At 45.8% G+C, this 13,250-nt stretch overlaps 1 protein-coding gene across 3 annotated transcripts; it reads left to right on the plus strand.

Annotated features, from left to right (window-relative positions):
• The first annotated feature begins 3,582 nt into the window (after window positions 1-3,582).
• Nme6 (NME/NM23 nucleoside diphosphate kinase 6) lies at window positions 3,583-11,645 on the plus strand. 3 transcript variants are annotated; one of them, XM_057767870.1, is made up of 6 exons: window positions 3,583-3,689; window positions 6,237-6,332; window positions 8,279-8,381; window positions 9,824-9,863; window positions 10,421-10,581; window positions 10,989-11,645. In XM_057767870.1, the coding sequence occupies exons 2-6, from the start codon at window positions 6,243-6,245 to the stop codon at window positions 11,234-11,236; spliced, it is 642 nt and encodes a 213-aa protein (XP_057623853.1). In that variant the 5' UTR covers window positions 3,583-3,689; window positions 6,237-6,242; the 3' UTR covers window positions 11,237-11,645. The 3 variants fall into 3 exon arrangements, with proteins under 3 accessions (XP_057623853.1, XP_057623854.1, XP_057623856.1); XM_057767871.1 differs by having other exon boundaries at window positions 3,685-3,739; XM_057767873.1 differs by lacking the exon at window positions 3,583-3,689 and adding an exon at window positions 3,918-4,046.
• Window positions 11,646-13,250: the final 1,605 nt, after the last annotated feature.

Here is a 13,250-nt window from a genome sequence, read left to right on the forward strand (position 1 = left end):
TTTAAAGGCACAGCTCTCAGCTACATCTCACATTCAAACAAGCAGAGGTCTGGAGAGGTCATATGATTCGCCTCAAACCCTCCCGGCTGAGAGCTGATAGGGTTGTGTTGAGAATGTGGGGATCCATTTCCCATTCTGTTCTTCACACATCCCTTGGTCTATCCCCTGGGTGGCACACGCTTCTAATCTAATGCCTCTACCTTCCATCTGCTCTGCTGGAGCGGCACCCTGAGGGGCTCCAAGTCCCCGGAATCACAGGCACCCACACCCTCTGCTCTCTTCTCTGCCCACATCTACTCCGTTATCTTTTCAGCCTCAATGAAATCAGAATGTCTCTCATCAGCTTCAGTTCAGGGGTCAGCATCCACCTGGAGTGTGGGCTGTACAGTTATCAGCGCAGCAGCTTTTCTCGGAATTTCACTGATTGCAGTGTCTCTAAGCAAATATTTCTCTTACAGATTTACTCCGGGGAAGACTATGAACACAATTAAAAGTTACTGAATCCTCAGACAGCCAAGTGAAGCATGATGGCTGAGTCTTCAAAGATACCAAATTTGGGGGACAGGGGCTGGACTTCCTGGTACAGTATTTGCCTAGTATGTATGAAGCCTTAGTTCAACCTCCAATGTTTGGAGGAAAAAAGAATAGCTCATTAAGAAATGGATCCTGGTGGTAAAAGGTACTTGGATCAAATTCATTGATTTGCTTCTTCAATAAATGATTCTCAGCATAAGCTTGGTCAGTAAACATTTTCTCAGTTAATAAGAACCTTTTCTTTTCTTTCTTTTTCATTTTTCTCTGTAGCCCTGCCTGTTCTGGAACTCATTATGTAGACCAGGCTTGAACTCAGAGATCCACCTGCCTCAGCCTCCCTAGTGCTGGAAAATAACATGGGCCATCACCACTCAGCAAGACCTTTTGCAAGATATCAGATATTCTATGTCCTCACCCCTCCATATTTTCACATAATGACCAAATAACCAATGAAATGCAAAGTGATGGAATAAATAGCTCAGTAGCAGAAATATTTGGACTTTGGTCATAATTAAATTAGATATTTGTCCTGTGAACCATATAGCTCTCAGCATGTCTCAAAACAACTATACCATAAGAGGGATTCAGATTTTAATCAAACCTGGCCCTACTATGGAAGAGCAGCAAGTACTCTTAACTGCTGAACACCTCTCCAGTTCCAAAGGTTTTATTTTATTTTTGTTTTTTTTTCTAGTTTTATTCATTTGCCTGCGAATTTCATGACACCATTGTTTTTAACAGCTGAGTACTACTCCGTTGTGTAAATGTACCACATTTTCTTTATCCAGTCTTCAGTTGAGGGACATCTAGGTTGTTTCCCACGTTCTGGCTATTATGAATAAAGTTGCTATGAACAGTTTAGCAAATGTCCCTGTGATATGATTGAGCATCCTTTGGCTATATGCCCAAGAGTGGTATAGCTGGGTCTTGAGGTAGATCAGTTCCCAGATTTTTTGAGAAACCACCATATTGATTTCCAAAGTGGTTGTACAAGTTTGCACTCCCTCCAGCAATGGAGAGGTTTTATTTTTTTTTTTAACTTAATATGCATTGACGTTTTGCCTGCATGCATGTCCGTGTGAGGGTGTCAGATCTTGGAGCGACAGACAGCTGTGAGCTGACATGTGTGTGCTGGGAATTGAGCCCTGGTCCTTTGGAAGAGCACACAGTGCTGTTAACTGCTCAGCCATCTCTCCAGCCCTCATTTTTATTTTTAAATTCTGTGTATGTGTCTAGGTGTGGAAATGCGCAGGTGCCTACAAAAGCCAAAGACCAGGCTGGCCTCAAATTCAGAGATCCACTTGCCTCTGCCTCCCAAGTGCTGGGATTAAAGGCCTGCACCACCACTGCCCGGCCAGTCCCTTATTTGTGAGTGCACATGCACACCACAGCACTCAAGTGGAGGTCAGAGTGAGGGGGGGAAGGACGATTCTCTCCTCATACTATATGGATCCTGGGGATTGTACTCCAGTCATCAAGCTGGGTAGCAAATGCTTTTCCCTACTGAGCCATCTTGCCAGCCCATTATCAACCTAGGTGATTTTTCCCAATTGAGTTTAGACTCACAAAATGGAGACTGAAAAACTATCATGGAGCTTCCTGAGCCCCAGTAAAACTGAATTAAAACTTTCACCTTTTCCTAATTATCTTCAGATCCACTGGGGTCTGGGCAACATGAAGAACTGAAAACTAGGGCAAAATTTTGCCTGAAAGCCAGTAGAGTCTGGACACTGAAGTGTTTTCTGAATATATGGGAGGAAAACAATGCTCTGATATCGTCCATGCTTTGATAATGATATATATGTTTATTATTATTGCTGTTGTCTCAACTGAAGCTCCTAAGTCTCGGTACTGAAGTAACAGAGTTAGAAGCCAGGCATCTTTGGTTCCCACATTAAGTTACAACCTCTAACAGCTCCTTGGGTTATCAATAGACTTAACAATTTGGCTCCACCTACCTGCCATTCCTTTTTGTTGGTTCTGTTTTGTTTTGTTTTGATTTTTGGTTTTTTTAATTAATGTATTTTTATTTCACGAGCATTGGTGTTTTGCCTGCATGTACGTCTGTGCGAGGATGCCAGATCCCCTGGAACTGGAGCTACAGATGTGAGCTGCCTGGTGGGTGCTGGGATTGAACCCAGGTCCTCTGGAAGAGCAGCCATCAGACTGGAGAGATGGTTCATTGTTGAAGAACACTCACAGATCTTGCAGAGGAGTTGGGTTCGATACCCAGCACCCACATGGTGGCTCACAAACATCTGTAACTCCGGTCCCTGTTGGCTGATCACCTCTTCTGGCCTCTACTGGTAACAGGCACACACATGCGCATAGACATACACACAGGCAAAACACCATAAACATAAAAAAAAAAAAAAAAAAGGATTTTCATGCTGGAGAGATGGCTCCGCTGTTAAGAGCACTGGCTGCTCTTCCTGAGGATAGGGTTACAGTCTCAGCTCCCAAGCGTAAGCTCACAACCATCTGTAATTCCAGTTCCAATGGATCCAGCACCCTGTCCGGGCTCCATGGGCACCAGGCATGCATGTGGGGTAATATAAAAATTCTTTTAAGTTTTTTTTTTGTTGGTTTGTTTGTTTTTTAATAAAGAAATGGGCCAGGTGATGGTGGTGCACGCTTTTTTTAATCCTAGCACTCGGGAGGCAAAGATCTCTGTGAGTTCGAGACCAGTCTAGTCTAAAGAGAGAGTTCCAAGACAGCCGGGTTACATACTGAAACCCTGTCTCGAAAACCAAGAAATAAATAAATAAGAAAGAAATGGACTTTTCTCTGGAAGACATCTTATGTAAGCAAGCTGTCGGTCCGGCACCCCCGCTTCCAACATTCCAGGAGTGCGATGTCTGAGCATCCAAGCCCTGAAGCTAAACGAGCAAGTCTTGAACGGATTACTGTTCCTTCTCAACTTCAGTCTTACACGCACACACAAACGCACACGCACGCAAGAGCGCGCGCGCAACTCAATTTACCGCCGCTAGACAGTAGGACACACACACACACACACACGTCACTCAACTTTACCGCCGCCGGACAGTAGGACCCGGGGAGGGCTGCCCGGCGACGTGCCTGAAGAACCCCAAAGGACCCGGCAGGCTAACTAGCTCAGTGCCTGCTGGCCTAGAGCGCTGCGGGAGGACCAGGTGAACCCAGAACCCAGGCCCGCGCTGGAGCCGGGATTGCTGAGTTTGGGGTGGGCTTTGACCCGGAGTGGAGAAGCCCAGATCGTATGGATTGAGGCCTAGAATATGGGAGTAGTAGGCCGGTCGGGAGTCAAGACGGGGGCTGGGGGGCGTGGTCACAGAAGTGGGGCAGAAGTAGCGTTGAGAGGCCAGCAAGTACGTGACGTGACCAGCGTGGGAGTAAAAGAAATGGCCTCAGCTGGCGGGGCCGCTATCTGATAGGGTGACCTTTAAGTCAAGCCAGTTTCTCTCTCTTTCTTTCTTTGGTTTTTCAAGACGGGGATTTCTCTGTAACAGCTCTGGCTGTCCTGGAACTCGGTGTGTAGACCAGACTGGCCTTGAACTCACTAAGCTTCTCCTGTCTTTCTTGGCGTGACAGCATTTTCTTGTAAACCAATAGCCAAGATAGCACAAAACCAACTGGCATTTGTAAAGGAACCACACCCCCTCTACGGATCACCTATAGGAGAAAACAGGGGAACCCCACGAGAGACGTGGACACTTCCTTCCACAACGCTTGTCAGGCCAGAAAGGCATGGGACAGGAAAAAACCTATGAAACTGGAGCAAAAGAGTTCAGGGTTGTGAGGCTCCAGATGAGGCCAGAGAAGTTAAAGTCTTGTGGGATCAGAAGACCCAAAGACCAGAGCAGAGTAAAAGTCTGGAGACTTTGGGGGCGTGGGGGGGTGGGGGGTGTCTAAGTCTTCAGAACACCCTGACCGAAGGGGGGCGCTGTGTAATTGGTTTTTGTTGCTGTAGCTGCGGTTGAACAGATTTAGGACTAGCAAGAGCAAAAGCCTAGAAACCATTGAGGGTGGCACCGAAGTCCCAAACAAAGGGGTAATGGCAGTTAAAAGGAAGAGATTTGTATGGACTTTGAGGTGTATTATATAGGTAGGATTTTTAGAACTTGGTAATAGTGTGGAGGCGGGGAGTTAGAAACTGGCGGTCTCAGGACATCCCCGTGTTGAGTGGCCACGGTGCCATGTTATCGTCTAGAATATTAGGTGAAGTGGGTATGCTGGTCCTGTACTGGTAGATTGGGCTCGGGTACGCAGTCTGAATGGATCTTCCAGTAATAAACTGTAAAGAAGACGTGAGTGACCTTAGCATAGCCATTCCCTGGCACTCCTACTGTGATTGGCTAAGCTATGTTCAGGCTGAAAGTAATGAGAACGTTACCTGATTCTGCCCTGCTCGTGTCCCCAGACACCTTCTCTGTATTTGTTAACAGATTAGAGATGATATTTCGGGGCTGTGGTTGGTTTGCAATGATTTGGTTAGGGTCTGGCTGTATAGTCAGCCTCTAAGTGCTAGAATTACAGGCTGAGATCCTTCCTCCTGCCGAAGTGGTTTCAGTTGAAAGTGACCTCTGATGCTTAACCAAGTCTAGAAATATTGTCTGTTAGTTATTCCCACAGTTGTTTATTGAGCAGGGAAGACCATCCATAATATTAAATAAGAGATGAAGCCTTTTTCTTATCTGGGGTGGCCTAATTTTTCTTGTCAGTCTATCTTCCAATTCTGTGACTGGAAGAACACTATAGATAAGGCCTTATGGCAGTCTTTTTTTTTTTTTTTTTGGTTTTTTGTTTGTTTGTTTTTTCGAGACAGGGTTTCTCTGTGGTTTTTGGAGCCTGTCCTGGAACTAGCTCTTGTAGACCAGGCTGGTCTCGAACTCACAGAGATCCGCCTGCCTCTGCCTCCCAAGTGCTGGGATTAAAGGCGTGCGCCACCACCGCCCGGCGGCAGTCTTTTTTTTTAATATTTATTTATTTATTATGTATACAATTTTTTTTGCATGTATGTCTGAAGGCCAGAAGAGGGCACCAGATCTCATTCTAGATGGTTGTGAGCCACCATGTGGTTGCTGGGAATTGAACTCAGGACCTTTGAAAGAGCAGACAATGCTCTTAACTGATGAGCCATCTCTCCAGCCCATGGCAGTCTTGTTTGTTTTTTTGAAACAGGACTTCTGTATTTGACAGCCCTGACTGTCCTGGAACTCGCTTTGTAGACCAAACTGCCTTCAAACTCAGAGATCCACCTGCCTCTGCCTCCCAAAGGCTAGGTTTAAAAGGCATATGCCACCACTGCCCAGCTAAGTCATTGTTGTCCTATGGCTAGACTGTTCAATAGTAGATGTCATAAACCTTGTTAAAAACACAAAAAAGTTTAGAAGATGTGAAAGTTCTGGCAAAATCAGGTGGTGGCATCAACTCACATCTCTCTTCAGTGGAGAACTCCCTGCTGCCTTTATACTTGTAGCATAAAGCAGACTGTATGTCTCACCTCACAGGGTGACCTGAGTGTCCCCTCTACAAACAAACAAGTGTAGTAAAAAGTCACATGAGTGCAGATAGGTAAGTGAGTGGTCACATACAGCCTGACGATGCTCTGTGAGGCTCGGGGGAAGCTCCTGGTTGACTTGCAAGGCTAGGTGGCTTCCAGGGTAGAAGGGGCTGAGAACTCAACACTCTGAGGCTCTAATCCAGCCCTCTGATGGCAGGGTGAGATGACCTCCATCCTGCGAAGCCCTCAGGCTCTCCAGCTCACGCTAGCCCTGATCAAGCCTGATGCAGTTGCCCACCCGCTGATTCTGGAGGTAAGAGTGAACCTACATCTCCATTGTCCTGTTTTCGATGCTACAGGACCACTTGTGACAGCTCAGTCGTGTGCTAGATGCTGAGGCTCAAAAGCTAGATGGATCAGCTTGACTGCTCGGCATATAATGGCATGAGTTTGATCTGTGGATCTCACATGGTAGAGGAGAGAACCAACTCTTGCAAGCTGTCATCTGACCTACACACACACACACACACACACGTAAATAAGAAAAGCTAGTTCAACATGGTGGCAAGGTAGAGACAGGCAGATCTTTGTGAGGTCCAGGCCAGCCTGGTCTACAGTGTGAGTTCCAGGACAGCTGGAGCTACACACAGAAACCCTGTCTCGAAAAACAAACAAAAAAAGAAAGAAAATGAAAAGAAGAGCTAAGGGCTGTGAACTCTGACCCTTAGAAGACTACTCTTAGAAATAGGTATATCTAAAATATAAGAAATAAAATATTTTGCATTTTCATATTTTTATTTATTTTACATGAGTGTGCAGATTTGAATTCGAGTCCTCATGCCTGCACAGCAAATGCCCTTACTCCCTGAACCATCTTCCTTGATTAATTTTTTTTTTTGTAACAAATTTTTATTGTGTAGCTGCTGCTGGCCTGAAATTAACTGTGTAGACTAGGCTGGCTCTGCCTCCAGAGTACTAGGATTAAAGATATATACCACCATGCCCAGTTCCAATTTAAAAAAAAAAAAAAGCAAAACTCTAGTCTGTGTATGTGTATTATAGTAGTTTAATATATATTTTAACTGAATATATTTAACATGTATATATTAATGTTATATGTATTAGTTTTATTTAAATGTATCACTTAGTTATATATACATATATGTGTGTATATATATTTTATATATATATTAGTTATCAAATGCTACATTCCAAATTTGATAGCTTCAAATGACTCATTTCAGGCTGGAGAAATGGCTCAGCCCTTAAAAGCACTAACTGCTCTTCTAGAGGACCTGGGTTTGGTTCCCAGCACCTACGTGTTGGCGCATAACCATCTGTAACTCCAGTTCCAGGGAATCCAACACCTTCTTCTGGCTTCCTCAGAAACTAGGCATGTATACGCTATACAGAAATACATGCAGGCAAAACACTCATGATAGTAGAAACTACCCAGAACGTCCTGACCAAAGCATGACGTGTAAATAAGTCATAGTCTTCAATCATGACTTAGAATGAATGAGAAAAACTGAGGACAGGACCATTAAAAAGACTTGTGTGGTTTTCTGGGTGGCGGGGCCTAGGGACATTTCTTCCGCCTAAGACTGCGGCTCATACTCTGGCAGTATAGCTGAGGTCCTGACCTCTGTGTTAGTCAGCTCTCTGCCACTGGGCCACACACACGGGAAGATCATTTTCCCTCAGACGTTCACAGGTTTTAGTCTGTGGCGCTCGGTCCTGTCTCTTCCAGCCTCTGCTGAGGGTGGCTATTGCGGTGAGAAGTGCTCACTGCAGGGACCAGGATGTGAAGAGGGGAAAAGTTGAGGTTCCACTTCCCCTTCGAGAGCACAGCCCTAGGGGGCTGGAGAGATGGCTCAGAGGTTAAGAGCACTGCCTGCTCTTCCAAAGGTCCTGAGTTCAATTCCCAGCAACCACATGGTGGCTCACAACCATCTGTAGTGAGATCTGGTGTCCTCTTCTGGCCTGCAGGCATACACGCAGACAGAATACTGTATACTTAATAAATAAATATAAAAAAAAAAAAAAAAAAAAAAGAGCACAGCCCTAATGGCACTTTCTTCTGGAAGGCCCACTTTCTGAAGTTCCCATGACCATCATCGACCTTAACACATGAGCTTCGGGGTGGAAGGGTACTTAATATCTGGATCATAGCACCTATCACGGGCAGACATGTGAAGAGATCCTTTAGATAGCTGGAGTCCTGACTGATTTCTATCTCTGGAATGGTTTGTTCTCCAGGCTGTACATCAGCAGATTCTGAGCAACAAGTTCCTCATTGTGCGGACGCGAGAACTACAGTGGAGAAAGGAAGACTGCCGCAGGTTCTACCGAGAGCACGAAGGTCAGGCCTGCAGTCTGCGTTACAACCCACCCACCCCGTGTGTGTGCGCACGTGCGTGCGTGCTTGCGTGAGCGTGCGCGTGCGTGTGTGTTGTGTGCGCGTGCGTGCGTGCGTGCGTGCGTGTGTGTGTGTGTGTGTGTGTGTGTGTGTGTGTAGGCAAGAGGACAACTGTAGGTGTCAGTCACAGGCACCACCGTCGTCGTCGTCGTCGTGTCCCCCCCCCACCCCCCCCACCCCCCCACCCCCCCACCCCCGGCTCCGGTCAGGTCCCGTCACTGGCCTAGAACTGAACAAGTATGAACAAGTAGGCTAGGCTGGCTGGTCACTGAGCCGCAAGCAGCCACCTACCTCAGCCTCCCCTGCACTAGGTCTGTAAATGTGTGCCACCATGCCTGGCATTTGTACGTGTGTTCTGGAAACTCAGATCCTCATGCAGGTAATGCAGGCCCTTTACTGGCCAAGCCGTCTCCCCAGACCCTGTGTCTTCTCATGTTTGCTTCTGCACAGACTTCTCATGATAATCAGTATTTTCTTTTCCTAGGAGAGATCTCCTGTATAGTCCCAATCAGAAATTTAATATTATGCCTTGGTAATATCAGTAATTAACACTGGGTAAACATTTATCTTGTCAAACATTTCCCTAATGCTCATTATTTCACTTAATTTTCTCAGATTTAGAAAAGGTTGTGGCAGGTAGTATTCTATAGCGCGCGCGCGCACACACACACACACACACACACACACGCTTGCGCATGCATAGAAATATAAAAAATTTTCCCCTAATCATAACAAGCTAATGTTATATCCCAAAGTATAGATTTAGAAGACATATTAGGGAAGTTATTGACTTAACCAAAAGTGTACAGATTGTAAGTGGCAGAATCTAGATCCGCACTCAGAAAAGTTGTAGTGGGGGCTGTGGGCTGGCGTTCCTGCCACCCCAGCTCCTGGTCACCTGGCTAGCTTATGCCCCGAAATAACAACACACAAATTGTATTCTTTTAAACACTGCTTGGCCCATTATATCTAGCCTCTTCTTGGCTAATTCTCACGTAATAATTTAGCCCATTTCTAATAATCTGTGTAGCACCCCAAGGTGCGCTTACCAGGAAGATTCTAGACTACGTCCATCCTGGGTTGGAGCTTCATCGCGTCTGCCCTGGAGAGCAGAGGCATGGAGTCTGCCCCAGAGAAGAGAGGAAATGGCATCTAAGCTCACTTCCTCTTCCTCCCAGCATTCTGTTCTATTTACTCCACCCACCTATGTTCTAACCTATGAGGGCCAAGCAGTTTCTTTATTATTTAACCAATGACCTTCCTCCATCAAAAAGTTATACTCCAAGGTTCTTGTTATCTCTGTAGACGGTGTGGTATTACAGGTAGTGAACAGTGGGAAACTTCCCTGGGTGCCATGTTCTCATGAAGGAACTCTCTCTTTGCAGGGCGTTTTTTCTATCAGCGGCTGGTGGAGTTCATGGCCAGGTACTTCTAATTTTGGGTATCAACATCTTTATATGCTATGGCAGATCTCCTCCCTATGAATAGAATTGCCAGTTTCACTTACCACCCTTTAAAGATGGAATCACTGTCAAGTCTAAAGAAACATGACTAAGGCCAGTTGTGGTGGCACACATCTTTAATCCTAGCACTCAGGAGGCAGAGGCAGGAGGATCTCTGTGAGTTCCAGGCCAGCCTGGTCTACAAAGCAAGTTCCAAGAGAGCCAGGGCTACACAGAGAAACCCTGTCTCAAAAAAACTAAAAGAAGAGTCATGACTGAGCTACACTGACCCATAGGCGGTAGGTGCTTGTCCTGTGGCTACCGAGCCAATGGCTATGGTGGAGTACCACGGAATGCTGCTTAGCAACTCTGCCCATCACTCCTTGCACATCGGTAGTCGGCCTCTCCTGATCAGTTCCCCTTTGAAGCAGCCTCAGTACTCACTAGAAGACAGAGACGTTCAGGAAGTATAGTGAACTCATTCCTGCCCTGTCTACAACATGTCTAGATTAAGTGGTCATATCCCTTCTTTATCCTCAGTGGGCCAATCCGAGCCTACATCCTTGCCCACAAAGATGCCATCCAGCTTTGGAGGACACTGATGGGGCCCACCAGAGTATTTCGAGCACGCCACATGGCCCCAGATTCAATTCGTGGGAGTTTGGGCCTCACTGACACCCGAAACACTACTCATGGCTCAGGTGAGTCTCAACCTCTTATCCACAGTCACACATGAGGAAGGATGCCTTGGGGCAGACGAGTAAGCCATGTGAGGAGATTGACAGCGGTGGTCCCTCCATTGAGCTTGTTTCCATATATTTCTGGCTCTGTATAGCCGTCTCAGCCGTGTGACCTGTACTGAGTGGTTCAGGTTTCGGAACCTGATGCTGTCTTGACTGCCTCTACCCTACATTCCCTTTGATAACCCTTCTCTCTCATTTGGGTTTTTCCTTGTTGAGTTTTGTTTGGTTTGGTTTGGTTTTTTTGGGGTTTTTTTGTCTTGTTTTTGAGACATGGTCTTGCATTGTTTCCTAAGCTGGTCCCAATCTTGCAATCCTCCTGCCTTAACCTCCTAAGTAGCTCTTCTCTCCCTCTCCTCTCCTCATAGACTCTGTGGCTTCCGCCAGCAGAGAGATCGCAGCTTTCTTCCCTGACTTCAGTGAACAGCGCTGGTATGAAGAGGAGGAGCCCCAGCTGCGCTGTGGTCCTGTGTGGTACAGTCCAGAGGAAGGGATCCATTGTGCGCTGGAACGGGAAGCCCGGGACCAGCCTAGTAAAGTCCTGTCAGTCCCTGAGGGGAATCATGGGCTGAAGGCACTGTCTCTCTTGGACCCCATCACCTGTCCAAAGACCTAGCATATCACTGCTCAGCTGCTGCAATCTAGTTCTCGCTACCTCTTCTATGGAACGTTCATGGGTATTTGGGAAGGTTGGGGACTCCTCTTTTGTGTGTTGAGGGGGTACTGAAACAGGTTTCTCTGTATAACAGCTCTCTCTGGCCATCCCAGAACTTGTTTTATGACTAGGCTGGCCTCGAACTCACAGAGATCCTCCTGCCTCTGGCTCCTAAATGCTGGGATTAAAGGTTGTGCACCACCACTGCCTGCCCAGCTGGTAACTCCTCTTTCTGCAAAGAACTGTCATCTTTCCTCAAGGATACTGCCTATTGACTAGCCAGGAAAGTGCAGTGACAACCAGCATTTGACCTGGCTTTTTAAATAAATTCTGTGCTTCTGCATCCTCCAGGTTGGCAGCACTCCTGTACAAGCTTTCTTTGTCGTCCATTGGACATTGCATCTGCCCTGGAGCCAGGTTTCTGGTCTGTGCGAACTGAAGAGAGAATCATGTAAGATTCTCTCAGTGGGTTGATAAAATTGACTTACTGTCCTGTTATGTAGGAGGCAGAAGCCTGGTATTCCCGTCGTCTGCTCACCCCACCGCCCATCCCACAGAACTGACTCCATAGTTCCTCTGACCTCCACACATGTCCCATAGTATGCAGGTATGTGCAGGCATTCACACACACACACACACACACACAAGAAATGAAAAACAATTTTAAAAAATAAATAAGAATATGAGGGGTTGGGGCTAAAAGCAAAAGTTTAGATCAAACATCAAATCCATAGCTCCAAGCCCAAATTCCTAGTTGATATACTCTATACAGGTCAATATCCCAAAGATATTTGTGGTGCTACTTTGTGATCTAACAAATCAAGCTTGCCTGATGATCAGAGTGCAGAGCTAAACCACTAGTTAGCCTTAGAGGCCAGGCAGTGGTGACTCACACCTTTAATCCCAGTACTTGAGAGTCACACACCTTTAGTCTCAGCACTAGGAAGGTGGAGATAGGAAGAGATGTGGCTGGGTGGAGAGAGGAGCTCAAGGCATTCAGTCTGAGGACTGTAGAGACAGGATACCACATTTGGTCTGAGGATTTCGTAGAGGTAAGAACTCTAAGGGCTGGCTGCATCTGACTCCGGGTTTTTATTATTAAGACCAATTAGAATTTGCACTACAGATATAACTTCACTAACGTGGCTTAAATTGTACTCCCCCGATTTATAAATTGAATTCCTAACTCCTAATTCCTAATTCTATTTCAGAATTAGAAGTAGTCATTTCAGACATAATTAGTTATACAACCTGTCTTAGGGTTTCTATTGCTGTGAAGAGAGAGACACCATGACCACAGCAATTCTCATAAAGGAAAATATTTAATGAGGTGGCTTATATTTTCAGAGGTTTAGTCCATAATCACCATGGTTGGGCATGGTGGTATGCAGGCAGACATGGTGCTGGAGAAGGAGCTGAGAGTCCTACATCCTGACCATCAGGAAGCAGGAAGTGAACTTTCTCACTGGGTGCGGCTTAAGCATATATGAGACATCAAAGCCAGCCTCCAAAATTACTCACTTCCTCCAAAAAGATCACACCTGATAATGCCATTCCCTTTGGAGGCCATTTTCTTTCAAACCACCACACACCCCTCCCCAGTAAATAAATAAATAATTTAAAACTTAAGATTGCTTAAAGCAAGTTTTAAAATATCCTTCAGATCACAGAGATAGAGAGAGGGGACAGAGAGAGGGACAGAGAGAAGGGAAGGACTCATAGGCATCCTGTAGCAGTTTTAAGTCAATGCCTCTGACCGTGAAGTTCAAAAATCTGATGCCAAAAAATACATATATGTGTGTGTGTGTGTGTATTCTTTAGGATAAATATAGGAACATAATGGAATAACGACAGCAGATGAAATAAAAGTCAGACCAAATCAGATTGGCCAGTTAGAAGCAAATTCAAATGGATGAATCTGCACTGAAACAGATGCAGAAACCAGGTTAGAACTCAGTGGGACAAAGCCAATTCA

This window comes from Chionomys nivalis, chromosome 4, assembly GCF_950005125.1.
Source record: "Chionomys nivalis chromosome 4, mChiNiv1.1, whole genome shotgun sequence".
Taxonomy (NCBI): domain Eukaryota; kingdom Metazoa; phylum Chordata; class Mammalia; order Rodentia; family Cricetidae; genus Chionomys; species Chionomys nivalis.